Here is a 26,464-nt window from a genome sequence, read left to right on the forward strand (position 1 = left end):
TCAGTCACTCGCACCTATAATCTCTTGTCACTCCTGTCATTCACTTCCATTTGCTGTCTCCTGCTCACTGTCAGTCACTTGTCTGTTGTCTCTTCATTGTCATCACTCACATCTGCTGCCTCCTCTCACTCATCTCTCTCCTTTCTTCTCCAGGTCCCATCCCTTCCCCAGCTGGTGCTGATCCATGGCTCGTCGGTCCCAGAGCTCCTCCCAGGGGGATAACCCCCTGGACCCCAACTACTTGCCACCTCACTACAAGGAGTATTACCGGGTGGCCATTGACTTCCTGACCGAGCAGGGCCTGGAGAGCTACAGTCGCTTTCTGAACGACGAGGGGTTCCCCGAATTCCTGTGCAGCAGCGAGGTGGAGCACATCACGCAGAACCTGCAGCAGCCTCACCGTGCCGTGCAGGACAGCACGGATCAAGAGACCCCTTATGGCAGTGAGCTGGACACCTCTGGCTCCTCAGGCACCTACTGGCCCATGCACTCGGACACAGCCGCCCCAGAGCTGGACCTGGGCTGGCCAATGATTTTTGGCTTCCAGGGTACGGAGGTGACGACCCTGATTCACCCACCGCCACCCGACAATCCCAGCATTAAAGAGGAGATCCGGAGGATGATCCGCTCTGCTCAGCAGGTAGGAAAAATGAAGGCCATCAGTGTACACAGTGCTGTACAGTCACAGAGCGGTGATTATTATTTATAATGCTCCATCAGTGTACACAGCCCTGTGCAGTCAAAGAGCACTGATTATTATTTATAAAGTTACATCAGTGTACACAGCACTGTGCAGTCAAAGAGCACTGATTATTATTTATAAAGTTACATCAGTGTACACAGCACTGTGCAGTCAAAGAGCACTGATTATTATTCATAATGCTCCATCAGTGTACACAGCCCTGTGCAGTCAAAGAGCACTGATTATTATTTATAAAGTTACATCAGTGTACACAGCACTGTGCAGTCAAAGAGCACTGATTATTAGTTATAAAGTTACATCAGTGTACACAGCACTGTGCAGTCAGAGTACTGATTATTATTTATAAAGTTACATCAGTGTACCCAGCACTGTGCAGTCAAAGAGCACTGATTATTATTCATAATGCTCCATCAGTGTACACAGCCCTGTGCAGTCAAAGAGCACTGATTATTATTTATAAAGTTACATCAGTGTACACAGCACTGTGCAGTCAAAGAGCACTGATTATTATTCATAATGCTCCATCAGTGTACACAGCCCTGTGCAGTCAAAGAGCACTGATTATTATTTATAAAGTTACATCAGTGTACACAGCACTGTGCAGTCAAAGAGCACTGATTATTATTTATAAAGTTATGTTAGTGTACACAGCACTGTGCAGTCAGAGTACTGATTATTATTTATAAAGTTATGTTAGTGTACACAGCACTATGCAGTCAAAGAGCATTGATTATTATTCATAATGCTCCATCAGTGTACACAGCCCTGTGCAGTCAAAGAGCACTGATTATTATTTATAAAGTTATGTTAGTGTACACAGCACTGTGCAGTCAAAGAATACTGATTATTATTTATAAAGTTATGTTAGTGTACACAGCACTATACAGTCAAAGAGCACTGATTATTATTTATAAAGTTACATCAGTGTACACAGCACTGTGCAGTCAAAGAGCACTGATTATTATTTATAAAGTTACATCAGTGTACACAGCACTATACAGTCAAAGAGCACTGATTATTATTTATAAAGTTACATCAGTGTACACAGCACTGTGCAGTCAAAGAGCACTGATTATTATTTATAAAGTTACATCAGTGTACACAGCACTGTGCAGTCAAAGAGCACTGATTATTATTTATAATGCTCCGTCAGTGTACACAGCCCTGTGCAGTCAAAGAATACTGATTGTTATTTATAAAGTTACGTTAGTGTACCCAGCACTGTGCAGTCAAAGAGCACTGATTATTATTTATAAAGTTACATCAGTGTACCCAGCACTGTGCAGTCAAAGAGCACTGATTATTATTTATAAAGTTACATCAGTGTACCCAGCACTGTGCAGTCAAAGAGCACTGATTATTATTTATAAAGTTACATCAGTGTACACAGCACTGTGCAGTCAAAGAGCACTGATTATTATTTATAATGCTCCGTCAGTGTACACAGCCCTGTGCAGTCAAAGAATACTGATTGTTATTTATAAAGTTACGTTAGTGTACCCAGCACTGTGCAGTCAAAGAGCACTGATTATTAGTTATAAAGTTACATCAGTGTACACAGCACTGTGCAGTCAAAGAATACTGATTATTATTTATAAAGTTATGTTAGTGTACACAGCACTATACAGTCAAAGAGCACTGATTATTATTTATAAAGTTACATCAGAGTACACAGCACTGTGCAGTCAAAGAGCACTGATTATTAGTTATAAAGTTACATCAGTGTACACAGCACTGTGCAGTCAGAGTACTGATTATTATTTATAAAGTTACATCAGTGTACACAGCACTGTGCAGTCAAAGAGCACTGATTATTATTTATAAAGTTACATCAGTGTACACAGCACTGTGCAGTCAAAGAGCACTGATTATTATTTATAATGCTCCGTCAGTGTACACAGCCCTGTGCAGTCAAAGAATACTGATTGTTATTTATAAAGTTACGTTAGTGTACCCAGCACTGTGCAGTCAAAGAGCACTGATTATTAGTTATAAAGTTACATCAGTGTACACAGCACTATGCAATCAAAGAGCACTGATTATTATTTATAAAGTTACATCAGTGTACACAGCACTGTGCAGTCAAAGAGCACTGATTATTATTTATAAAGTTCCATCAGTGTACACAGCATTCTGCAGTCACAGACCAGTGATTTATTTATAAAGCTCTATCAGTGTACACAACACTGTAGAGTCGCACAGTGATGATTAGCTCCATCAATATACACAGCATTGTATAGTCACAGAGCCATGATTATTATTTATAATGCTCCATCGGTATACACGACACTGTACACTCACTGAGCACTGAATATTATTTATAATGCTCCGTCACGGTACATAGAGCTGTATAGTCACAGAGCGCTGATTATTTATAAAGATCTGTCAGTGTACACAGAATTGTACAGTCACAGCGGCAATTAACCCTGTCAATGTACTCAGCAGTGTACAACCATAGAGCAGTGATTATTATTTATAAAGATCCATCAATGTACATAGCACTGTGCAGACACCGGAGATTATTTATAAATTTCCATCAGTATACACAGCACTGTACAGTCCTAGAGCAGTGATTATTATTTATAAAACTCTGTCAGTGTACACAGCACTGTACAGTCACAAAGTGGTGATTATTATCTATAAAGCTCTGTCAGTGTACTTAGTACTGTACAGTCACACAGAGGTGATTATTATTTATAAAGCTGACAGTGTACACAGCATTGTACAGTAACAGTGGTGATTATTATAAAGCTCCATCAGTGTACACAGTGCTGTACAGTAACAGAGCAATGATTATCATTGTTAAAGCTCTGGCAGTGTACACAGCACTGTACAGTCACACAGAGGTGATTATTATTTATAAAGCTCCGTCAGTATACACAGTGTTGTACAGTCACAAAGCAGTGATTATTTATAAATCTTCATCAGTGTACATTGCACTGTACAGTCACACAGAGGTGATTATTATTTATAAAGCTGTCAGGATGCACAGCATTGTACAGTCACAGAGTGATTATTATAAAGCTCCATCAGAGTACACAGTGCTGTACAGTAACAGAGCAATGATTATCATTGTTAAAGCTCTGGCAGTGTATACAGCACTGTACAGTCACACAGAGGTGATTATTATTTATAAAGCTCAGTCAGTGTTGTACAGTCACATAGCAGTGATTATTTATAAATCTCTGTCAGTGTACAAAGCACTGCACAGTCACACAGTGGTGATTATTTATGAAGCTCCATCAGTGTACACAGTGCTGTTCAGTCAGAGCTGTGATTATTTATTAAGCTTCATTAGTGTACACAACACTGTACAGTTACAGAGCAGTGATTATTATTTATAAAGCTTCATCAGTGTACATGGCACTGCACAGTCACACAGAGGTGATTATTATTTATAAAGCTGACAGTGTACACAGTATTGTACAGTAACAGTGGTGATTATTATAAAGCTCCATCAGTGTACATAGTGCTGTACAGTAACAGAGCAATCATTATCATTGTTAAAGCTCTAGCAGTGTACACAGCACTGTACAGTCACAGAGGTGATTATTATTTATAAAGCTGACAGTGTACACAGCATTGTACAGTAACAGTGGTGATTATTATAAAGCTCCATCAGTGTACATAGTGCTATACAGTAACAGAGCAATGATTATCATTGTTAAAGCTTTGGCAGTGTACACAGCACTGTACAGTCACACAGAGGTGGTTATTATTTATAAAGCTCCATCAGTATACACAGTGTTGTACAGTCACAAAGCAGTGATTATTTATAAAGCTTCATCAGTGTACATGACACTGTACAGTCACACAGAAGTGATTATTATTTATAAAGCTCCATCAGTATACACAGTGTTGTACAGTCACAAAGCAGTGATTATTTATAAAGCATCATTAGTGTTCACAACACTGTACAGTCACAAAGCAGTGATTATTTATAAAGCATCATTAGTGTTCACAACACTGTACAGTCACAAAGCAGTGATTATTTATAAAGCTTCATTACTGTACAGTTACAGAGCAGTGATTATTATTTATAAAGCTCAATCAGTGTACATGACACTGTACAGTCACAGAGGTGATTATTATTTATAAAGCTCCATCAGAGTACATGGCACTATACAGTCACAGAGCTGTGATTATTATTTATATAGCTCTGACAGTGTACACAGCACTGTGCAGTCACAAAGCAGTGGTTATTATTTATAAAGCTCTGTCAGTGTACCTAGTGCTGTACAGTCACAAATCAGTAGTTATTTATAAAGCTCCATCAGTGTACAACATGCTATAGCATCACAGAGTGGTGATTATTATTTATAAAGTGTACACAGTGCTGCACAGTCACAGCAGTGATTATTTATGAAGATCCATCAGTGTACACAGTGCCGAACATTCAAAGAGTGGTGATTATTATTTATAGAGCACTGTCAGTGTACACAGCACTGCACAGCGTCAGAGTGGTGATTATTAGTAAAGCTCCATCAGTGTACACAGCACTGCACAGTCACAAGAGCGGTGGTTATTATTTATAAAGCTCCATCAGTGTACACAGCACTGCACAGTCACAAGAGCGGTGGTTATTATTTATAAAGCTCCGTCGGTGTACACAGTGCTGTACAGTTTCACAGCGGTGGTTATTTATAAAGCCCTGTCAATGTACAAAGTGAGGAGCAGGTAGCGAATGCCTTTGGGGGTGGCCTGGGCTTTGTGGTCGTGGATGGCTAACCTTACAGATCCTCCTCTGTGGCTTGTACTTCCTTTCAAGGTCATTGCTATCGTGATGGACATCTTTACCGACGTGGACATACTTAGTGAGCTGCTGGACGCTGCTGCCCGCAGGGTCCCGGTCTACATCCTGCTGGATCAGATGAATGCCCATTACTTCCTGGACATGACGGCCAAGTGCAGGGTGAACCTGAACTATGTGGAGGTGAGAGGGACGCTGGTGGGGGACGTGGAGGGGACTGGGTGGCACGAGTGGGGTCAGCGCATCCCTCTGCCGCATTTCACAAAGAGAAACCGTTCCCAGCAGCGAGAGGGGAGGGGGAGAATGTACAGAATGCATCTCTTCACTCGGAAACATCCGTAGGAAGGCTTTTGAATATTGCCCCCATTGTGAACACAATACTGGGTCGTATGGGAGCAGTCGCCAGCCGGGAAAAGGACCTTGGAGCCCTTGTGGACGATGCATTGAAATCCTCGGCTCAATGCATGGCAGCGATTTAAAAAAAACAACCAACAAAACCCAAAGAGAATATTAGGCATGATCCAAAAGGGAACGGAGAATAAAATAGAAAACGTCATATCGCCCCTGTGGTGATCCACGGTGTGGCCGCACCTTGAGTGTTATATGCACAGTTCTGCTCGCTGCACGGAAAGACAGAGCAGAAGTAGAAGAGGTGCAGAGGAGGGGGACACAAGTGATGAAGGGGATGGAGGAGAGGCTACGCAGGCTCGGGCTCTTCAGCCGGGAAAAGAGACGGCCGAGAGGGGGCAGGAGAGAAGTTTATAAAACCAGGAGTCGGGTGGAGCGGGTAAAGAAAGGACGGCTATTTACCTTTCAAATAAAGCTAAGACCAGGGGGGAGACCCTCCATGAAACTTAACAACCAGCAAACTCAACACAGATCACAGAAAGCCCTTTCTCACTCGGCGCACTGTCGAGCTGTGGGATCCGCTGCCGGAGGACGCGGTGAAGCCGAGGAGCACGGCAGAGTCTGGGCAAGGTTTGGGGACAGATCCATTCCTGATTATTATCCAGGCAGGGGTGGGGATGAGGATCAGGCCAGGCATTGCCCCATTAGGAGGTTTCCCAGTGACCTGGACCGGCCACTTTCAGAGAGAGAGGCTGGTGGGCTCCGTGGACCTCCCTCCACTTACCTTTTAAATTTGGGTTCTGCATCTTCCAGCTTAAGGGGAACCAGGGCCAGGGGGGGGGGGGCATTTCACCACTCTTTGCATCACTTACCCACCTATGTTTCCTGCTGTCATGGCAGCGACAGCCCTGGCTAGGGACCCCCTTCCAGAACCCTGAAATCATGGGACCCTCAAATCTACCCACCAGCTGTCACCGCTCCATAATGACCAGCCCTGTCCCCCTCCAACTCCCCAAGGGCTGTGAGTGCTGCCTCCGCAGCAGCCCCCCGCTGAGCCAGAGGGCAGAGGACCTGCGCCTGGATTTGAAGCCAGAACCCTCCTTCTGAACGTGCTCGGCGCCAGAACCCGGTCCCCCACTGCCACCAAGGGGGAGACAGGACAGCCCCAGCACCTCCCCCAGTCCCCTGGAGCCGTCTCTGTCCGGGAAGCTGGCCCAGTGCCAGAACCCGGCCCGCGTGTTTAAATCGTGCCGGCAGACCTCGCTCTAGAGGTGCCGAAAAAACTCGCACTCTGCCCTGGCAACGGCTCCCAGCTGCAGGACCCCCCCATAATGGCTCATTTTCCTCTCTGTTGCAGTTTATCAGAGTGCGGACCGTGGAGGGCTCCACCTATTTCTGTCGGACGGGGGCATCGTTCAGGGGGAACCTCATGGAGAAGTTTCTACTGGTGGATTGTACCATGGTGCTCAGCGGCAATTACAGGTAACGGAGAGGGTGCGAGCCCCCCCCCCCCTTTATAACCTTAATGTCAGACTCTCAGTACAGGGCAGAGCCGGGCTCAGCACCCCTCCCCCCTTATATCCTTAATGTCAGACTCTCTCAGTACAGGGCAGAGCCGGGCTCAGCACCCCCTCCCACCCTTATATCCTTAATGTCAGACTCTCAGTACAGGGCAGAGCCGGGCTCAGCACCCCCTTCCCCTTTATATATTTAATGTCAGACTCTCAGTACAGGGCAGAGTCGGGCTCAGCACCTCTCCCCCCTTATATCCTTAATATCAGACTCTCAGTAGAGGGCAGAGCCGGGCTCAGCACCCCCTCCCACCCTTATATCCTTAATGTCAGACTCTCAGTACAGGGCAGAGTCGGGCTCAGCACCCCTCCCCCCTTATATCCTTAATGTCAGACTCTCAGTACAGGGCAGAGTCGGGCTCAGCACCTCTCCCCCCTTATATCCTTAATATCAGACTCTCAGTAGAGGGCAGAGCCGGGCTCAGCACCCCCTCCCACCCTTATATCCTTAATGTCAGACTCTCAGTACAGGGCAGAGCCGGGCTCAGCACCCCCTTCCCCTTTATATATTTAATGTCAGACTCTCTCAGTACAGGGCAGAGCCGGGCTCAGCACCCCTCCCCTTTATATCCTTAATGTCAGACTCTCAGTACAGGGCAGAGCCGGGCTCAGCACCCCCTTCCCCTTTATATATTTAATGTCAGACTCTCAGTACAGGGCAGAGCCGGGCTCAGCACCCCTCCCCCCTTATATCCATAATGTCAGACTCCCAGTACAGGGCAGAGCCGGACTCAGCACCCCCTCCCCCTTATATCCTTAATGTCAGACTCTCAGTACAGGGCAGAGCTGGGCTCAGCACCCCCTCCCCCTTATATCTTTAATGTCAGACTCTCAGTACAGGGCAGAGCTGGGCTCAGCACCCCCCTCCCCCTTATATCCTTAATGTCAGACTCTCAGTAAAGGGCAGAGCTGGGCTCAGCACCCCTCCCCCCCTTATATCCTTAATGTCAGACTCTCAGTACAGGGCAGAGCCGGGCTCAGCACCCCCTTCCCCCTTATAAGCTTAATGTCAGACTCTCAGTACAGGGCAGAGCCGGGCTCAGCACCCCCTTCCCCTTTATATATTTAATGTCAGACTCTCAGTACAGGGCAGAGCCGGGCTCAGCACCCCTCCCCCCTTATATCCATAATGTCAGACTCTCAGTACAGGGCAGAGCCGGGCTCAGCACCCCCTCCCCCTTATATCCTTAATGTCAGACTCTCAGTACAGGGCAGAGCTGGGCTCAGCACCCCCTCCCCCTTATATCTTTAATGTCAGACTCTCAGTACAGGGCAGAGCTGGGCTCAGCACCCCCTCCCCCTTATATCCTTAATGTCAGACTCTCAGTAAAGGGCAGAGCTGGGCTCAGCACCCCTCCCCCCCTTATATCTTTAATGTCAGACTCTCAGTAAAGGGCAGAGCCGGGCTCAGCACCCCTCCCCCCTTATAACCTTAATGTAAGACTCTCAGTACAGGGCAGAGCCGGGCTCAGCACCCCCTTCCCTCTTATATCCTTAATGTCAGCCTCTCAGTAAAGGGCAGAGCTGGGCTCAGCACCCCTCCCCCCCTTATATCCTTAATGTCAGACTCTCAGTACAGGGCAGAGCCGGGCTCAGCACCCCCTTCCCTCTTATATCCTTAATGTCAGACTCTCAGTAAAGGGCAGAGCTGGGCTCAGCACCCCCTCCCACCCTTATATCCTTAATGTCAGACTCTCTCAGTACAGGGCAGAGCCGGGCTCAGCACCCCTCCCCTTTATATCCTTAATGTCAGACTCTCAGTACAGGGCAGAGCCGGGCTCAGCACCCCCTCCCCCCTTATATCCTTAATGTCAGACTCTCTCAGTACAGGGCAGAGCCGGGCTCAGCACCCCTCCCCCTTATATCCTTAATGTCAGACTCTCAGTACAGGGCAGAGCCGGGCTCAGCACCCCCTCCCCCCTTATATCCTTAATGTCAGACTCTCAGTACAGGGCAGAGCCAGGCTCAGCACCCCTCCCCCCCCTTATATCCTTAGTGTCAGCCTCTCAGTACAGGGCAGAGCCGGGCTCAGCACCCCTCCCCCCCTTATATCCTTAGTGTCAGCCTCTCAGTACAGGGCAGAGCCGGGCTCAGCACCCCTTTCCCCCTTATATCCTTAATGTCAGACTCTCAGTACAGGGAAGAGCCGGGCTCAGCACCCCTCCCCCCCTTATATCCTTAATGTCAGACTCTCAGTACAGGGCAGAGCCGGGCTCAGCACCCCTTTCCCCCTTATATCCTTAATGTCAGACTCTCAATACAGGGCAGAGCCGGGCTCAGCACCCCCTTCCCCCTTATATCCTTAATGTCAGCCTCTCAGTACAGGGCAGAGCCGGGCTCAGCACCCCCTTCCCCCTTATATCCTTAATGTCAGACTCTCAGGACAGGGCAGAGCTGGGCTCAGCACCCCTTTATATCCTTAATGTCAGCCTCTCAGTACAGGGCAGAGCTGGGCTCAGCACCCTCCCCCCCTTATATCCTTAATGTCAGACTCTCAGTACAGGGCAGAGCCGGGCTCAGCACCCTCTCCCCTTATATCCTTAATGTCAGACTCTCAGTACAGGGCAGAGCCGGGCTCAGCACCCTCTCCCCTTATATCCTTAATGTCAGACTCTCAGTACAGGGCAGAGCCGGGCTCAGCACCCTCTCCCCTTATATCCTTAATGTCAGACTCTCAGTACAGGGCAGAGTCGGGCTCAGCACCCCTCCCCCCTTATATCCTTAATGTCAGACTCTCAATACAGGGCAGAGCCGGGCTCAGCACCCCCTTCCCCCTTATATCCTTAATGTCAGACTCTCAGTACAGGGCAGAGCTGGGCTCAGCACCCCCTTATATCCTTAATGTCAGCCTCTCAGTACAGGGCAGAGCTGGGCTCAGCACCCTCCCCCCCTTATATCCTTAATGTCAGACTCTCAGTACAGGGCAGAGCCGGGCTCAGCACCCTCTCCCCTTATATCCTTAATGTCAGACTCTCAGTACAGGGCAGAGCCGGGCTCAGCACCCTCTCCCCTTATATCCTTAATGTCAGACTCTCAGTACAGGGCAGAGTCGGGCTCAGCACCTCTCCCCCCTTATATCCTTAATGTCAGACTCTCAATACAGGGCAGAGCCGGGCTCAGCACCCCCTCCCCCCCTTATATCCTTAATGTCAGACTCTCAGTACAGGGCAGAGCCGGGTTCAGCACCCTCTCCCCCCTTATATCCTTAATATCAGACTCTCAGTACAGGGCAGAGCCGGGCTCAGCACCCCCTGCCCCCTTATTTCCTTAATGTCAGACTCTCAGTGCAGGGCAGAGCCGGGCTCAGCACCCCCTTCCCCCCCCCTTATATCCTTAATGTCAGACTCTCAGTACAGGGCAGAGCCGGGCTCAGCACCCCCTCCCCCTTATATCCTTAATGTCAGACTCTCAGTACAGGGCAGAGCCGGGCTCAGCACCCCTCCTCCCTTATATCTTTAATGTCAGACTCTCTCAGTACAGGGCAGAGCCGGGCTCTGGACTCTCTCCCCTCCCTCTTATTCATTTACATAGCTTTTCATATTGAGCACTATTTGTCTGTTTAAGTTTGGAGTTAGTCGGGCAAATGGCAGGATTTGGAAATGCCACTGAGCTGACCAGCCCTGATATAAGAGGATGTCTGTTTATACAGCTATAAAATGTTCTGGGTTACTTGGAGGCAGGCTGTGGCTATTCTGAGCGGAGTTGCCGTCTGGCTAACTTAGGCCTGGATTTAGTAAGCCGCAATAAGGCGATTTTGTGAGGTAAACAGCGTTTAACGTGCGTTAAATGTTGTTTATAGCGCGAAATACCCTTTCCTGGCACTGTCACGGAAGAGACTGGAAGATATCCTCCCCTTTGGAAATAAGCATGCATTACCATGTAAATAATCTCCTAATGCAAAGCATTTAATGTACAGGCAGTTCTCTGTAAATAAAATAACACGGCTTACATCTGTCTGTGGCAGGAAAAGGGATACTAAGGGATAAATCCAAATCCTTTGCCGTAAGGCATTGAAACTAAAGGACGTGGGTGGCGGGAGGACATTGGAACAGTCATCCCCCTAACAACAACAGCAAAACCAAATACAAAAAGAAAGGGAAAGGATTAAGGGGATAACAGTCAGCTGAATAAGGCAAAAAACAAGCCCAAGAGAAGCAGTGAGCTGAAGGAGAGACACTGGAAAGCTGTGAGCACAAAGGCTTGTAGCCTGGGCAATAAAATCCCAGACCTGCAGGCCCTAATGGTGGAGGCGGGCTTGGACGTTGTTGCTGTCACGGAGACCTGGTTCACGGATTCTCACGATCGGGATACGGCAATACCGGGATATAACTTGTTAAGGAAGGACAGAGAGGACAGAAAAGGGGGAGGAGTGGCTCTTTATGTCAAAGACAACTGAGCTGCAAGGGATGTGGGGTAGAGAAGAAACATTATGGGCCGTCCTAAGAAAAGATGGTGGTGCATCCATTTTTACTGGAGTGGTTTACAGGCCTCTGAATCAAATGGAAGAGCTTGACAGAGATCTGGTCAATGACATCCAGAAGGTGGGAAAGAAGGGAGATGGAGACTGCCGGACGAGGACTGGAGAACCCCTTCTGCAGTATCTAACAGTACTAGAGAGATAGTGGATGCCCTGCAAGGGACTCTGCTCACACAAATGGTAATGGAGCCTACGAGGGAGGGAGCTACTAATGGAGATAATGTCTCTAATGTCCGGGTGGATGCCCACCTCAACACCAGTGATCATCAGGCGGTATGGTTTGATATCACAAATAGTATACGGGAGAAGTCGCACGAAGACCCGAGTTTTGAACTTCAAAAATACGGACTTTGCTGAAATGGAAAAATTCCTGGAGATGGAACTTGAAAGCCTGGGAGAAAATGGGCGATGAGGAACAACAGTGGCCAACTAAAAGGAGCAATTACTAGGGCAACTAATCTACATGTTAGAAACGTAAACAAAAGCAAGGGAAATAAGAAACCAATCTGGTTCACAAAGGAGGTGGCTGAGAAAATAAATAAAAATTAAGGATTGCCAAAGAGGTAAAGCGAGGTGACAAAACCTTTTACAGATACATCAGAGAAAGGAGACTGAAAGGTGACAAGGATCAATGTGTGGAAGGAGACGAAGAAAAGGCAGAAACATTAAACAAATATTTCAGTTCATTGTTCGCTAAGGAAGACCCTGGAGAAGGACCGTCGCTGGTTAACAAGGCTGTAGATGGGGGAGGATTTGATGAAACCCTTCTTTCGGAAGAGAATGTATGGGAAGAGCTGGGGAAACTGAAAGTGGACAAAGCCATGGGGCCTGATGAGGTTCATCCCAGGATACTGAGGGAGCTCAGAGATGTGCTGGCAGCTCCGCTGTGTGACCTGTTCAATAGATCCCTGGACACGGGAGTGGTGCCGAGTGATTGGAGGAGAGCAGTGGTGGTCCCGCTTCACAAGAGTGGGAACAGAGAGGAGGCTGGAAACTACAGGCCGGTTAGCCTCACCTCGGTGGTGGGAAAATTAATGGAGACTCTGCTGAAAGAAAGGATTGTGAACTACCTTGCTCGATCCATAACAGCACAGATTCACCAGGGGAAGGTCCTGTCAGACGAATCTGATTGATTTCTTTGATTGGGTAACTAGAGAACTGGATCAAGGAAGAGCGTTCGATGTGATTTACTTGGATTTTAGTAAAGCCTTTGATACAGTCCCACATAGAAGACTCATGAACAAGATGAGAAGCTTGGGAGTGAACGCCAAGGTGGTAGCGTGGATTACAAACTGCTTGACGGATAGAAGACAGCAGGTGATGGTAAATGGAACCTGCTCTGAAGAGAGAACGGTGTTAAGTGGAGTGCCACAGGGATTGGTTTTGGGACCGGTTCTGTTTAATATCTTTGTGAGTGACATTGCGGAAGGGATAGAAGGTAAAGTTTGTCTATTTGTGGGATGATACTAAGATCTGCAACAGAGTGGACATGCCAGAAGTAGTAGAGAGAATGAGACAGGATTTAAGGAAGCTGGAAGAGTGGTCGAAGATATGGCAGCTGAGATTTAATGCCAAGAAGTGTAGAGTCATGCAAATGGGGTATGGAAATCTGAATGAACTGTATGTGTTGGGGGGTGAACGGAGCAGGAGAGAGACCTTGGGGTGATGGTGTCTAACGATCTGAAGTCGGCAAAACAATGTGACAAGCCAGAAGAATGCTGGGCTGCATAGAGAGAGGAATATCGAGTAAGAGAAAGGAAGTGATGATCCCTTGATTAGGGCCTTGGTGAGGCCTCACCTGGAGAACTGTGTTCAGTTCTGGAGACAGAGACAGGATGGAGGCGGTCCAGAGAAGAGCAACCAAAATGGTGGGAAGTCTCCATCAAAGGACTTATGAGGAGAAGTTGAAGGACCTAAATATGTCTACCCTGGAGAAGAGGAGGTGCAGGGCAGATATGAGACAGACCTTCAGATACCTGAAAGGTTTTAATGATGCACGATCAACAACAAACCTTTTCCGCTGGAAAGAATCCAATAGAACTAGGGGTCAAGAAATGAAACTCCGGGGAGGAAGACTCAGAACCAAGGTCAGGAAATATTTCTTCACGGAGAGGATGGTGGACGTCTGGAATGCCTTGCCAGACGAGGTAGTGAAGAAAAAACTATGCAAGATTTCAAAAGGGCGTGGGATAAACACTGTGGATCCCTAAAGGCAAGAGGGAGGGGAATGCTGGTGTGGCAGTTACTACCCTTAACCAATAAGCGTTCATACTGTTGATGCAACTCCATCATTGCTCGCTGCTTCAATGGCAGGAGATAAAGGGGCATTGGACACAAACAGCAAGCAACAAGGACATTGAACTGTGCAGGCTGGGAAAACAAATAAGCACGGGAGTAATTTGCTTGATGCAGCGGTTGCTACCCTTATCCAAAAAGCCTGATACTACACTTCTGATGCAACTCCAGCACTGCGAGGGGGAGGGAGGGGGGGAAAAGGAAAGTTGGACTCAGGCAGTAACCAGCAGGGGCCCTGACCTTGACGGACTGGGTAACTGGTAAGTCTGGGAACCTGGTAACAGACTGGAAGGGCCACGAGGTCCTTTTCTGCCGTCACTTCCACACGGACGTTTCAGCGCCCGCTCTCCTAACGTGCGCATGGCGTCCGCAAGGGGGGGGGGCGCCATGCTATATCCAAATTAGGGGGGGTCGCGCTAGCAAGGAGGCTCTAGGATCGCTTGCTCGCCCCTAGCCCCTCCTTGCTAACGCAACCCCGCCACGGCTGCCGGCTATGAAGACCGACGCCGGTAAAGTAGGTGTAGTTTCCGCATTTCTGTACTTTTTTTACCTGCGCTCGGCTATTAACGCCTGCTCCAGGCAGGCGCTAATATCTGAGAGCAAAATGTGCGTCTCAGACGCGCACTTTTTTTTTTTTGGCATGCGGAGTGAACGAGTGCATTTGCATGCGATGAGCGCTATCCCATTCACTCCGCGTCAGGCGCGCGTTAAACAGGCGCTAATCCCCCTATTGCATTACGGGGTGGATTAGCGCCTGTTTAACCCGTGTCGGAGTGCGGGTTGTACAGCGCGCTCGGCCCCTGAGAGAGGAGTGGTTGTTTTACCGGGGCAGCATTGAATGCTAACGTGGGCCCCTCCCATGGTCCTGTGGGAAAATGAAAGGGGCAGGGTGCCTGATACCCCCCCAAAGTATTAAAAAACATCAACCGGGGGGGGGGGGGGTCACTGGTGACCCGCACCCCCAACCCTCTCATACTGCCTTCCGAGGCAGTACCGCCCGCCCCCCCCCCCCCAAAAAAAAAAGGGACATTGCGCGGCGATGGCGCGCTCCCTCAGCTGACCTCTCCCCCGAATGCAAAAATATGCCCGAATCAGGTAAATTCCTTCCCAAACCCCCCCCCCCCCATGTAATATCCCTGGGGGTCTAGTGATCACCCCCAAAACAAAAAAAAAAGAGACCAGGGTGGTGCAGGGGGTGGGAGTCGCCGTTGACTCCTGGGTGAGTTTTTAATTACTTTGGGGTCGGGGAGCGAATCTCTGGGCCTCAGGTCCTGGAAACGTTGGCAGCCCATTTCGGGAATGGCCCCGACACCGCGGCGCGATCTTACGACACCCGTTTGTGCCTCGGTACCGCCGCACTACGGAAGGGGCTCTGTATCGTGGGGATGCCCCCCCTCCCTCCCTCCATATTGGGCTCCCCTTGCAGTAAATCACCACGGCTCAGTAAGTCTCCCCGTTTCAGCGCTACCCAGCTAACGCGGCCAGATAACGTCGGCGCTGCTGAGCAGCTGCCCCTGAAGCCTGCAGGGTCTGTATGGAGGGCTCGCCTGCCTCGTGAGATATCGCCAGCCAGTTTATCCGGCTAACTTCCCGGCCAACGCAGTAATCGCACGGGGGAAAAAAAAACAAAAAACGGGGCGCTGCTGATTGAGCGCCCCGCTCCCCTATCGCGCGCCCGTCCGCCTCTCCCGGGCGCGCGATGCAGTCGTCAAACGAGCCGCCGCGTCCCTGGTGCCTCCTGCGCATCGGGCGCCCAGGAGAAGTGGCTGCACGCTGCTGAGGGAACCGGACGCTCAGTTTTACGAGTGAACGTTTTCCTAACCATGACTGCCAGCAAGAAATTTTTTTTTTTTTTAATTTTTAAATTTTTATTTTATTTTTCACGTTGCTGCTTTCTGCGGATCCTCTGACTTAATATCGCTTAGGAACCACAGAAAAAAAACAGCATTTTCTGCTTTTCTGTTGCGCTTTTGGGCCTCCTCAAGACTTCATGCCAGCTCCAGGGCTGGCTTTGAATTTTGAGGGTTAAAATGTGCATGTTGGACGCAGGGTTATTTTTTTAATCCGGGGTACTAGCTGATAGCCTCGTCGACGTAGCCTTTACATGTGATGAGCACTGTTAGCCACGTGCTGGTCTGGATGCACCGATCCCCTTTATTGAAGAAGGTGTTATGGACGAGCGTCCGACCGCGGGTTAACCTGTGCGCTGGCCTGAGCGCGCGGTATTGCGCTGGCCTGTTTGCTAGCCAGCCGGCAGCTGAATATGTATCGCTTAATGTCAGGCCGAAATTACAGGGCAGAGCCAGGCGTGGTGCTCCCCTCCTTGCTTTACTGTTTGTGTATATAGAGGGCTGAACTGAGGCCTGGCTCCCCTCCCCCATGCTTATGTTATGTAACCGCAAGGTCTGTATACAAGGCTGACACCAGCTCTGTGCTCCCTCCAATATTATCATTAATGTCGGGTTGTAGTTAGAGGAGAGGGAGCCAGAGAAGGTGCGGTGCTGCCATCTGCTGGTCACGTCCTGACTTGCACTGAAGTTACAGCTGCAAGACGTCCCTGTTTTTGCTAACTTTTGTCTTCCTTTAATTCAGCTCTGCTGATGGTAGGCATCTGCTGCCAGGCAAAGCTGAGGTTTAATTGAAGTATGAAATATTGAGTGTTGTACTCCTTGGCTCCGGTTGTATATTGCCTCCTCCTGAGTTAGTATAGCTGTGTTTAAAAAAGGATTGGATAAGTTCTTGGAGGAGAAGTCCATTACCTGCTATTAATTAAGTTGATTAGATAATAACCACCGCTGTTACTAGCAACGGTAACATGGAATAGACTTAGTTTTTGGGTACTTGCCAGGTTCTTATGACCTGGATTGGCCACTGTTGCAAACAGGATGCTGGGCTTGATGGACCCTGGTCTGACCCAGTATGGCAATTTCTTATGTTCTTAACTGTACTGTGAGGTCCAGAAAGAGAGAGAGAGGGGGGCTCTGGCTATTCCTGTGCTGGTCTGGGTTCCCGCTCTCTTGTGCTTCTTCAGTCTGCAGTGGGGTCGGGGAGAGCACATCATACCGTGCCATTCTCATCCCGGCAGGGCAAAAGCTGAAAATATCCAAAAGGAACAGATAGGGCAAGCCCAGATGCTGATCCCAGCAACTCCCTCCATGCATGGAAGAACCATCAGACTGACCCCAAGCACAGGTCCTGTGGGGGGTGGGGGTCGGCGTACTCAGTGGGGAATCCCCACCCCGTGTGTATAGCCGCGTCCCTTCCCCCCAGGCCCAGGGACCTCTCTCATCTCTTGGATCTGAGGCTCGTGGAGGGACTCTGAGGCAGACGCGGCTGACAGGTCGAACAGCAGCTATCATAGGTATGGAGGAGGGGGGGAACGGGAGGAGTGGGGGCTGCACCCAGGCTGCATCACGGCCAGAGGTGCAGAGAACAGAAGGCCCCAGGTGTCTCTGATGGGAGGGAGACCCTCGTCCTGTCCCCGGTGAAAGGGGAGCTGAATCCTGCCTGCCACACATCTGCTCCAAGTCAGGCAGACTAATATTAGCAAAGGGCTGGCCCAGAGGATAGGGGAGAGCAGAAAGAGAGAGAGAGAGAGAGAGAGATCTGGTTGCATATAGGGAGGAGTGCCTCCATATTCTTCACGGTGCTGGGAGGAAGAAACAAGAAATCTCTGATGGAGCTGAAGTAGGGTCACCAACCCAGCCCCAGGTTAGTGGACTAAGAATAAGAACATAAGAACTTGCCATGCTGGGTCAGACCAAGTGCATCAAGCCCAGCATCCTGTTTCCAACAGAGGCCAAAACCAGGCCACAAGAACCTGGCAATTACCCAAACACTAAGAAGATCCCATGCTACTGATGCAATTAATAGCAGTGGCTATTCCCTAAGTAAACTTGATTAATAGCCATTAATGGACTTCTCCTCCAAGAACTTATCCAAACCTTTTTTGAACCCAGCTACACTAACTGCACTAACCACATCCCCTGGCAACAAATTCCAGAGCTTAACTGTGCGTTGAGTAAAAAAGAACTTTCTCCGATTAGTCTTAAATGTGCTACTTGCTAACTTCATGGAGTGCCCCCTAGTCCTTCTATTATTCGAAAGTGTAAATAAGTTGGTCCTGGTTTTATTCCTCACCGTCTCTGAACCTGTAAGTCCAGTTACTCCTGTGTCTGCAGAACTGGTGTGTGGCGAGTGCTGTCAGGACAGAACGAACCACCCATGCAGTTCTGTAGCTTATGCTAAGTACAAGTTCACAGATGAACTGGGATAAAACCTGTGTCTGGCATGGAACTTGTGTCATGTCAGTATTTTAAATGCTGAAAATTTAGAGGCCGATACTCAGAAGCCATTTAGATGGATATCTGAAAGGTTATCCGTCTAAATGGCAAAGCGTTGATATTAAATGCCGAATGTGGCTAAATTCTAGCCACATAATTCAGGGGCGGTCCTGGGGTGGGCCAGAATTAGCCGCATAAGTTATATGGCTAACTCTAACATTCGGAGTTAGCCGCTTAAACTATGTGGCTAACTCTAGTCATGCCATAGGGCTGGGTATATTCAGCGGTGCAACTGTGCCTCTGATTATCCTTGTTAAGTTAGCCAGATAGCTATATCCGTCTAACTTAACTAGCCTCTCTGCAGCTGAAAATCGGCTAATTCAAGATGCTGGTTGGTCGCTAATGGTGTAATACTAAAAATTGTCCTCTAGGTGGCACTACTAATCGGTTGTATCACATCCTTTCTCAACCTGTTTCTCTCTCTCTCTCAACAGCTTCATGTGGTCCTTTGAAAAGATCCACCGTAGCATGGTTCACATCTTTCAAGGGGAACTAGTGGCCAGCTTTGATGAGGAGTTTCGGATTCTCTTTGCCCAGTCAGACCCCCTCATCCCTGCAGCGAACGCCCTGGTGAAGGTGGAGAATCCATATCCAGTGGCTCCCTATGGGCCTGTCCGGCCATTCTACCAAAGAAAGCTCCACATGATGTTCCCCAGGGATGACAGCTCCCAGAACTCCTTCAACACCTTTGACAGGATGGATCCAGAAAAGGCATTCCTCCAGAGTTTCCGGCGGGATGACATCCTTCGGCACACCTTTGAAGGATCCGGAATGCGGATGTATGCTAAGAGGGTGGCACAACAGATGGAAATGGAGAAAGCCCAAGTAGAGCAGAACAGACTTTTGATGTTCAACAAGCAGATGGAGATGGAGGCCTTCAAGAGGCACAGCTTTGCAGAGGGCACCTACGAGAACTACATGGCCTCCAAGCAGCAGAGCAGACAGATGTTCATGAACAATGAGGAGTACAGGTTCCAGTCCAGCCACTTCCAGAAGGAGCACACCTTTCAGACAGATCGTCTGTTTGGTTCCAACCGGCCGCAAGGGTTGTTTGAGAGAATCCGAGCTGGCCGCCAAGGCTTCCAGGAAACAGAGGAGTTTGGAAATGATCCTAGATACCCCACAGATGCTCTGCCCATTGAATCCAATTATCAGCAGGAAAGCTATCCCCTGAGGCTGGATTATGTACCCTCTAATTCTTCCCGGGAGGTGAGATATGGCTCAGACCAGGTAAACCTAGGAGGAGATGGGATACTAGGACAAAAGTCTCAGAAGAGGCAAAACATTGGCCAGAAGTTCATGTGCCAGACCTCTCCAACCCAGAAGCAGGGCCTGGAGCAAAGACTCTTTTTCCAAGATCAAGAAACAGATAGGAAGCCTCAGGAGAACAAGCAGGGTCTTCGCAACTGGAGGATATCATCATACCTGAGTGCCTACCAGTCAGACCAGGGAGAAGAAGGCCTCCCAATTCCCATGGAACCAGAGGCCTGTGACGATGTTCTGGTTCCTGTGGAAAAAGCACTGATCCCCAGTGAGTCCCTGCTGAAGAACTCCAGTGATCTGATTCCCCCTTACAAGCCAACAGGTCTATTTAACAGTCCAGCCTTGGCAACTGAAAAGTTCAAAGAAGGTGTAGGTACTGATAAAGACAATGAGCCCAGCTCCTTGGTGAAGCATGATTCCTTCCGGTCCAGGTTAAACCCTATGATCCAGAGGAGCTCAAGACTAAGATCCTCGCTGATCTTTAGCAACTCCAAAGTGGAGCAACACAATTCAGTGGCTGATACTGTGCAGCTCTTCCAGAAGGAGCAGGCCACCAGCGAAGTGACCAGTGAGAATGAGGGTGGGAGAACCTCCACTACTAAAGTGGCCGAGCTCCTGGAGAAGTACCAGTCCGTAGAGAAAGATGCAGAAACTACTGCCATGAGCCACAGCAAGGCTGTCTCCAGCTTCCTGCAAAAAGACTCTCAGGGAACACAGATGAAGAGCACCGAATCCGTCACATACAAGGCTCTGGAGTCAAAAGTACTAGACACAAAGGACTCTTTCAGTCGGACGCTCTTGAATAGCCAGTACAGCACATCTACTGTAAGCTCACAGATGGAGGGGCTCCTGACTCAATTTACTAAGGAATCTGTTAGCAGCAGTGTGGAAAAGGTAGCCACTCAATTCCAGATCACGGAAGCAAGCAAGCTGGCTCTCCCAGAAGACACTAAACCAGCTCTTCTAGAAGCACAAGAGAGCCAAACCTCTACGGGAGGAAGTTCAGATGCACTGAAATCTGTTGAAGAGACCAAGAAGCCAAACTCTGCTTTCATGTTTGGGAGTGCCCTGGAGAGCTTGTCCAGGAACATGGAGATGTCAAACCTTCCAACCAAGTCAGACGCAGAGAGTTCTGCCAAGCCAGACCAGACCCCCATGGAATTTTTACGGAAGGGCTCCTTAAGGCTGAAGCAGTTTCTGAACACAAAAGTGGAGAAGAAGGCTGAGGAGGAAGCTATCCAGGACAGTGTCAAGATTGAGAAGCAGAATGCGGCGCTGAAGCGGCTCTCCAGGGGAGATAGTCAGGAGGCCACCTCTATGGCAAACAGTGAGGATGTGAGCCACAAAACTGCACCAGCTTCCAAGACCACTCAGCCCTCTCAGAGTAGGCTGAGCTCCTCTACGTCCAATGTCATCTACAGCAGCAACCTTCGTGATGATACCAAAGTTATCCTGGAACAAATCTCCGCAAACAGCCAGAAGAATCGGGCAGAGCTCACCAAACATGCCCTGCAAGTGACAACCGCCAATGACCTGGACAAGTCCAAGCTGAGCAGCAGCACCAACTCCCTGGAGATGAAAGGGGAAGAGAAGCCTGAGCAGGGGCTGGTCCCCAGGTCAGAGAGCTTTAACAGCCGAAGTCGGTTCTTGAGGCCACCTCAGTCTTCTTCAGAGGACAGGGAGAGCCTTCTGAAGAAGATGGAGAATATGCGCAAGGAGAAACGGGTCTACAGCCGGTTCGAGGTCTTCTGCAAGAAAGACGAGCAGCCGAGTCCGGGGGAAACGGAGGGCGATGTGGATGCCAAAGACAGGAAGATAGGCAAAATAGTGCCCAAAATTCTGGGGACCTTCAAAACCAAGAAGTGATGAATCCCGAGACTGGTGCAGCGCCGGAGCAGGCCGAGGCTCTTCCTGTCAGATGGGGAGAGGGTGCTGGGTGTCTGCCATCCTATTATGCTCCAGGCTTAAGACACTGCTTTAGGAATTCATGCTTACGAAAGACTTTTTTTTTTTTTTTTTGCTGGGAATTTCATGGTAATTTAATTGCTCAAAATAAATACAGTTCATAACCTAGGTCCTGGGTCCCAGGTTAGGTACAGTGGGGGACACTACTGGTCGTGAATTTTAGGAAGGCGACGTTGCTGGAGAACAGTGTCCCTGCACCACTTTCCCCACAGAGGCTGCTGTAATCCCCTCCACACCACCCCCAGAGAAAGAAACCCTGCACCTTATCATCTTTTCTCGATGCTTTGAAAAGCTTTTACTTAAGCCACGGTTGGTTGGGTCACAGAATTCCTGGGAAAGACGACGAGCCCCAGTCGCAGGCTTCTCTGTAAGGTCTCAGGCCCCCCTGGATCGGGGTAGGCGAGTCGGGGCTGGATGACACCCCCCCCCCCCCGATGCAGAGTCGCAGAGCAGCCCCCACCGCATGTTCTGCCGTAAACCTCAGGGGAGGGGGCTTAAAAATCGCACGGCCTGATTGGCCCAGGCTAGGGCCTAGCTGACGAGGAGCGAGTCAGGGCTGCAGAGCACTAGGCCCAGGGCTCCGAGGCAGGGCTAAAGTGAAAGCATGACGGGGTTATATAGGAGCGAGACCAGGGTCCCCCGCGTGGCCGGAGCTCTCGTGGAATTATTCACGTCCGCACCATGAGCGTGGGAGAGGGGTGCGAGGGGGTGGATTCTGGGCGGGGTCGAGATCTAACGCGCAGACATTTTGGCGTCAATTCCGCCGGGGATTCTCCCCGCACCCGTTGGCAGGTGTCGGCGTATGCGAGGGGCTTTTCACGGGCAGGCTCTGGGAGGTTAGGGCCGCAGTAGTGAGGCTCTCGCTCTCGTGCGTTCGTAGCGTCTTGTGTCCTAGCCTGGGCTGCCAGGCGACTCCCGGTCATTAGCCTAGGCTGAGCCGACCCCAGTTTTATCCTGGGGCGTGCAGGGAGACCACGTCCTGCTTTGAAATCGGAGCTGCGTCGCAATGCATGAAAGGGGGGGTTAGAATCCGGGCCTGGATCAGCGTGTCCCCTAAGGGACATGGAGCCACAGTATCATAATAAGGGAAGGCAGAGGATGGAAAAGTTCTGCCCTCGGGCCTGGTCATTCCTCCTCCATGAGTCTAACAAGACCGACCCTAACTCCAGCAGGCAGATCCCCTTCCATGTCTTCTTACCAGTTTACCAAACGTAAAGAAGCCATTGGCCAGAACACCCGGCCTCCCCATGCTCGCTGGCCTCCCCATGCGGGTCACCCCACTGCCTTCTTGGAAGCCCATTGCCGTTGCACCACTGCTGTTGGAGGTTGTAACCGCCACTCTGTGCAGGTTACCCCAGTGCTTTCCCAGAGCCCTGATACATTCATATCTAGGGTTAACCCAGCCCTGGCAGCTTTTACTACACCTCCCTCCGTGGCAGGGCCGTCCTCTGTTGGCAGACGCAGCGCTGCCTCTCAGCCGTGGCTATCCTCTGTTGCTGGGAGCGGTGCCACTTGTGTGGCATGGCCGTTCTCCCCTCGCAGGAGCAGCACTGCCTCTGTGGCATGGCCCATCCTCCCCTGGTGGAAGCAGTGCTACCTCTGTGACGCAGCTCTCTTGGTGCTGTATCCGTGGCATGGCCGTTCTCCCCTCGCAGGAGCAGCACTGCCTCTGTGGCATGGCCCATCCTCCCCTGGTGGAAGCAATGCTACCTCTGTGACGCAGCTCTCTTGGTGCTGTATCCGTGGCACGGCTGTTCTCCCCTAGAAGGAGCAGCACTGCCTCTGTGGCATGGCCCATCCTCTCCTGGTGGAAGCAGTGCTACCTCTGTGACGCAGCTCTCTTGGTGCTGTATCCGTGGCACGGCTGTTCTCCCCTAGAAGGAGCAGCACTGCCTCTGTGGCATGGCCCATCCTCTCCTGGTGGGAGCAGTGCTACCTCTGTGAGGCAGCTCTCTTGGTGCTGTATCCGTGGCATGGCCGTTCTCCCCTTCTGGAGCAGCACTGCCTCTGTGGCATGGCCCATCCTCCCCTGGTGGGAGTACTGCTATCTCTGTGACGCAGCTCTCTTGGTGCTGTATCCGTGGCACGTCCGTTATCCCCTCGCAGGAGCAGCACTGCCTCTGTGGCATGGCCCATCCTCCCCTGGTGGAAGCAGTGATACCTCTGTGACGCAGCTCTCTTGGTGCTGTATCCGTGGCATGGCTGTTTTCCCCTCACAGGAGCAGCACTGCCTCTGTGACATGGCCCATCCTCCCCTGGTGGGAGCAGTGCTACCTCTGTGACGCAGCTCTCTTGGTGCTGTATCCGTGGCACGTCCGTTATCCCCTCGCAGGAGCAGCACTGCCTCTGTGGCATGGCCCATCCTCCCCTGGTGGAAGCAGTGATATCTCTGTGACGCAGCTGTCTTGGTGCTGTATCCGTGGCATGGGCTGTTCTCCCCTCGCAGGAGCAGCACTGCCTCTGTGGCATGGCCCATCCTCCCCTGGTGGGAGCACTGCTACTTCTGTGACGCAGCTGTCTTGGTGCTGTATCCGTGGCCTGGCCGTTCTCCCCTCGCAGGAGCAGCACTGCCTCTGTGGCATGGCGCATCCTCCCCTGGTGGAAGCAGTGCTACCTCTGTGACGCAGCTGTCTTGGTGCTGTATCCGTGGCATGGGCTGTTCTCCCCTCGCAGGAGCAGCACTGCCTCTGTGGCATGGCCCATCCTCCCCTGGTGGGAGCACTGCTACTTCTGTGACGCAGCTGTCTTGGTGCTGTATCCGTGGCCTGGCCATTCTCCCCTCGCAGGAGCAGCACTGCCTCTGTGGCATGGCGCATCCTCCCCTGGTGGAAGCAGTGCTACCTCTGTGACGCAGCTGTCTTGGTGCTGTATCCGTGGCACGGCCGTTCTCCCCTCGCAGGAGCAGCACTGCCTCTGTGGCATGGCCCGTCCTCCCCTGGTGGGAGCAGTGCTACATGGGGCTAGGGATTGAAGCAGAGCAGAGGGGCATGGAAAGAAAGATGATCACAGTCTCATTAATGGCAAGTTTTAGGGGCCACCGTAGAGATCCCACCCACCTCCGTGTCACCTGGGGAGACGGGGCCAATCCCGGTTTTACCTTGATACGTTAAAGCCCCGCAGGGTGGCGGGGTTAAATACAGGAGTGGCTGATACCGTGAATTACCGCAGTATCAGGCAGCCCCGGCTGCCATTTCTTCTCTGCCACGGGGATCCAGAGACTGGGCACTTACCCACAAGGAGTTTAAATTTGCATAACTCTGCTGCTGCCTTTGGACCGCCTTCCGATCCCTGGAAAGGCCTGAGGCGCAGGGGCTGCAGATATAGGGCTTTGGGGGGAGGGGGGGGGGAGTGGTCCCATGGCAATCTGCCAGCCCACTGTGAGGAGGAGAAGTGGGCCGGAGCTGGCGAGCCCCATTTTCCTTCTCTAGACCGAAGAGCGGAAATCCCAGCCTAGGCAGGTCCATCCAGTCCTGGTTTTGCCTCATTTTCTTTGGGGAAATCACTACTACAAGTCCCTGCATGCAACGGTGCCACAACTAGGACTGATCAGCCTGCCTGGGGTGGTCCCTTAGATAAACCGCGAATCTCCCCCCTTGACTTTGGTCCTGCTGGTCCCTGTGCCGGGCCTCGGCTCCCTCTCTCACCACCCCTCACTCCCTGAATGCATTGATCGAGGCCCCCAAGGGCATGCTGGGAGATGTAGTCCTTTTTTTGTGAGAGAAATCAGAAATGTGGAATCCACGCACATACAGGCCGAATCAGTAAAAAATGCGGGAGAGTGGGCGCACCGTGTTGAGCGCCCGCTCTCTCGACGCGCGCCCAGGCACCTCTCCCGGGCACGCGATTCTCTATTTAAATGAGGTGCCGCGCTAATAAGGAGGCGCTAGGGACAATAGCGCGTCCCTAGCGCCTCCTTATTAGCCGTAGAGGTGGCTGTCCGCAGGTCCCGACAACAGACGCTCTGTTTTACCGGCGTCGGTTTCCGAACCCGCTGACAGCCACGGATTCGGAAAATGGACGCCGGTAAAATTGAGCGTCCGTTTTTCTAACCCGCTGACATATTTTTTTTAAAAAGGTTTGGTTCTCCGATTTAATATCGCTAGGATATTAAGTGGGAGGGTGTTTTCTGCTTTTCCGAGTTGCTTAGATTTTAACGCTTGCTCTTGGCCGCGCGTTTTCGAAGCGCTATCGCCCCTTGCAGTGTAAGGGGTAACGGACGCGCGCACCCTACCGAATCGGCCTGGGAGTGAGGTAGAAACAGGACCTGGAGCAGGCTCGGTGGGTTTGCTTGGGTGAGCGCCAAGGCCTGTGAGGCCGCGCTAGGCCCCCGCAGGAAGCCTGCGCGTGAGGAGGCGGATCCAGCGCCGGGGCTGGCGCTCTGCTTGGGCGCTGCACTAGGGAGAGCTCACTGGGGTGGGGGTTGGATAGAGGAGGTGCGGGATCCGGGCCCGGGCCGGTGGAGGGTCGCCGGCAGTGAGGGTGGAGTCGGGGAAAGCCATGGGGGCGAGGGGGGATAACAGAGAGTGGAGTCGGGGGCCAGAGTGCGGAAATTGCATTGGGGGGGGGGGGATCTTATTCCTAGGCAGGCCTCTTATCGTGAGTCCGCTGGCGGCGGGAGGGAGCCTGGAGTGGAGGCGCGAGACTGTAGCCAATGACGGCTGTGCTCACGGATGTAAGCCGCATTCTGATTGGCTGCAGCCTCTGGCCAGTCGGGAGGCAGAGAATAAAGGTTTAGCTGCTCCCGCCACG

General features: G+C 50.8%; 1 protein-coding gene across 5 annotated transcripts in view; it reads left to right on the top strand.

The window, feature by feature from the left end:
- The window catches only part of FAM83H (family with sequence similarity 83 member H), a 99,751-nt gene extending 73,544 nt beyond the window's left edge, over nucleotides 1-26,207 (top strand). For all 5 annotated transcript variants that reach the window (XM_029592282.1, XM_029592280.1, XM_029592284.1 and 2 more), the window contains 4 exons: nucleotides 154-640; nucleotides 5,472-5,636; nucleotides 7,159-7,283; nucleotides 18,922-26,207. In XM_029592282.1, the coding sequence (XP_029448142.1) occupies nucleotides 185-640; nucleotides 5,472-5,636; nucleotides 7,159-7,283; nucleotides 18,922-21,616 (3,441 nt within the window). In that variant the 5' untranslated portion in view covers nucleotides 154-184 and the 3' untranslated portion in view covers nucleotides 21,617-26,207. The remainder of the gene's footprint in view (nucleotides 1-153; nucleotides 641-5,471; nucleotides 5,637-7,158; nucleotides 7,284-18,921) is intronic.
- Nucleotides 26,208-26,464: the final 257 nt, after the last annotated feature.

The sequence above is a fragment of the Rhinatrema bivittatum genome, chromosome 2, assembly GCF_901001135.1.
Source record: "Rhinatrema bivittatum chromosome 2, aRhiBiv1.1, whole genome shotgun sequence".
NCBI classification, from domain to species: domain Eukaryota; kingdom Metazoa; phylum Chordata; class Amphibia; order Gymnophiona; family Rhinatrematidae; genus Rhinatrema; species Rhinatrema bivittatum.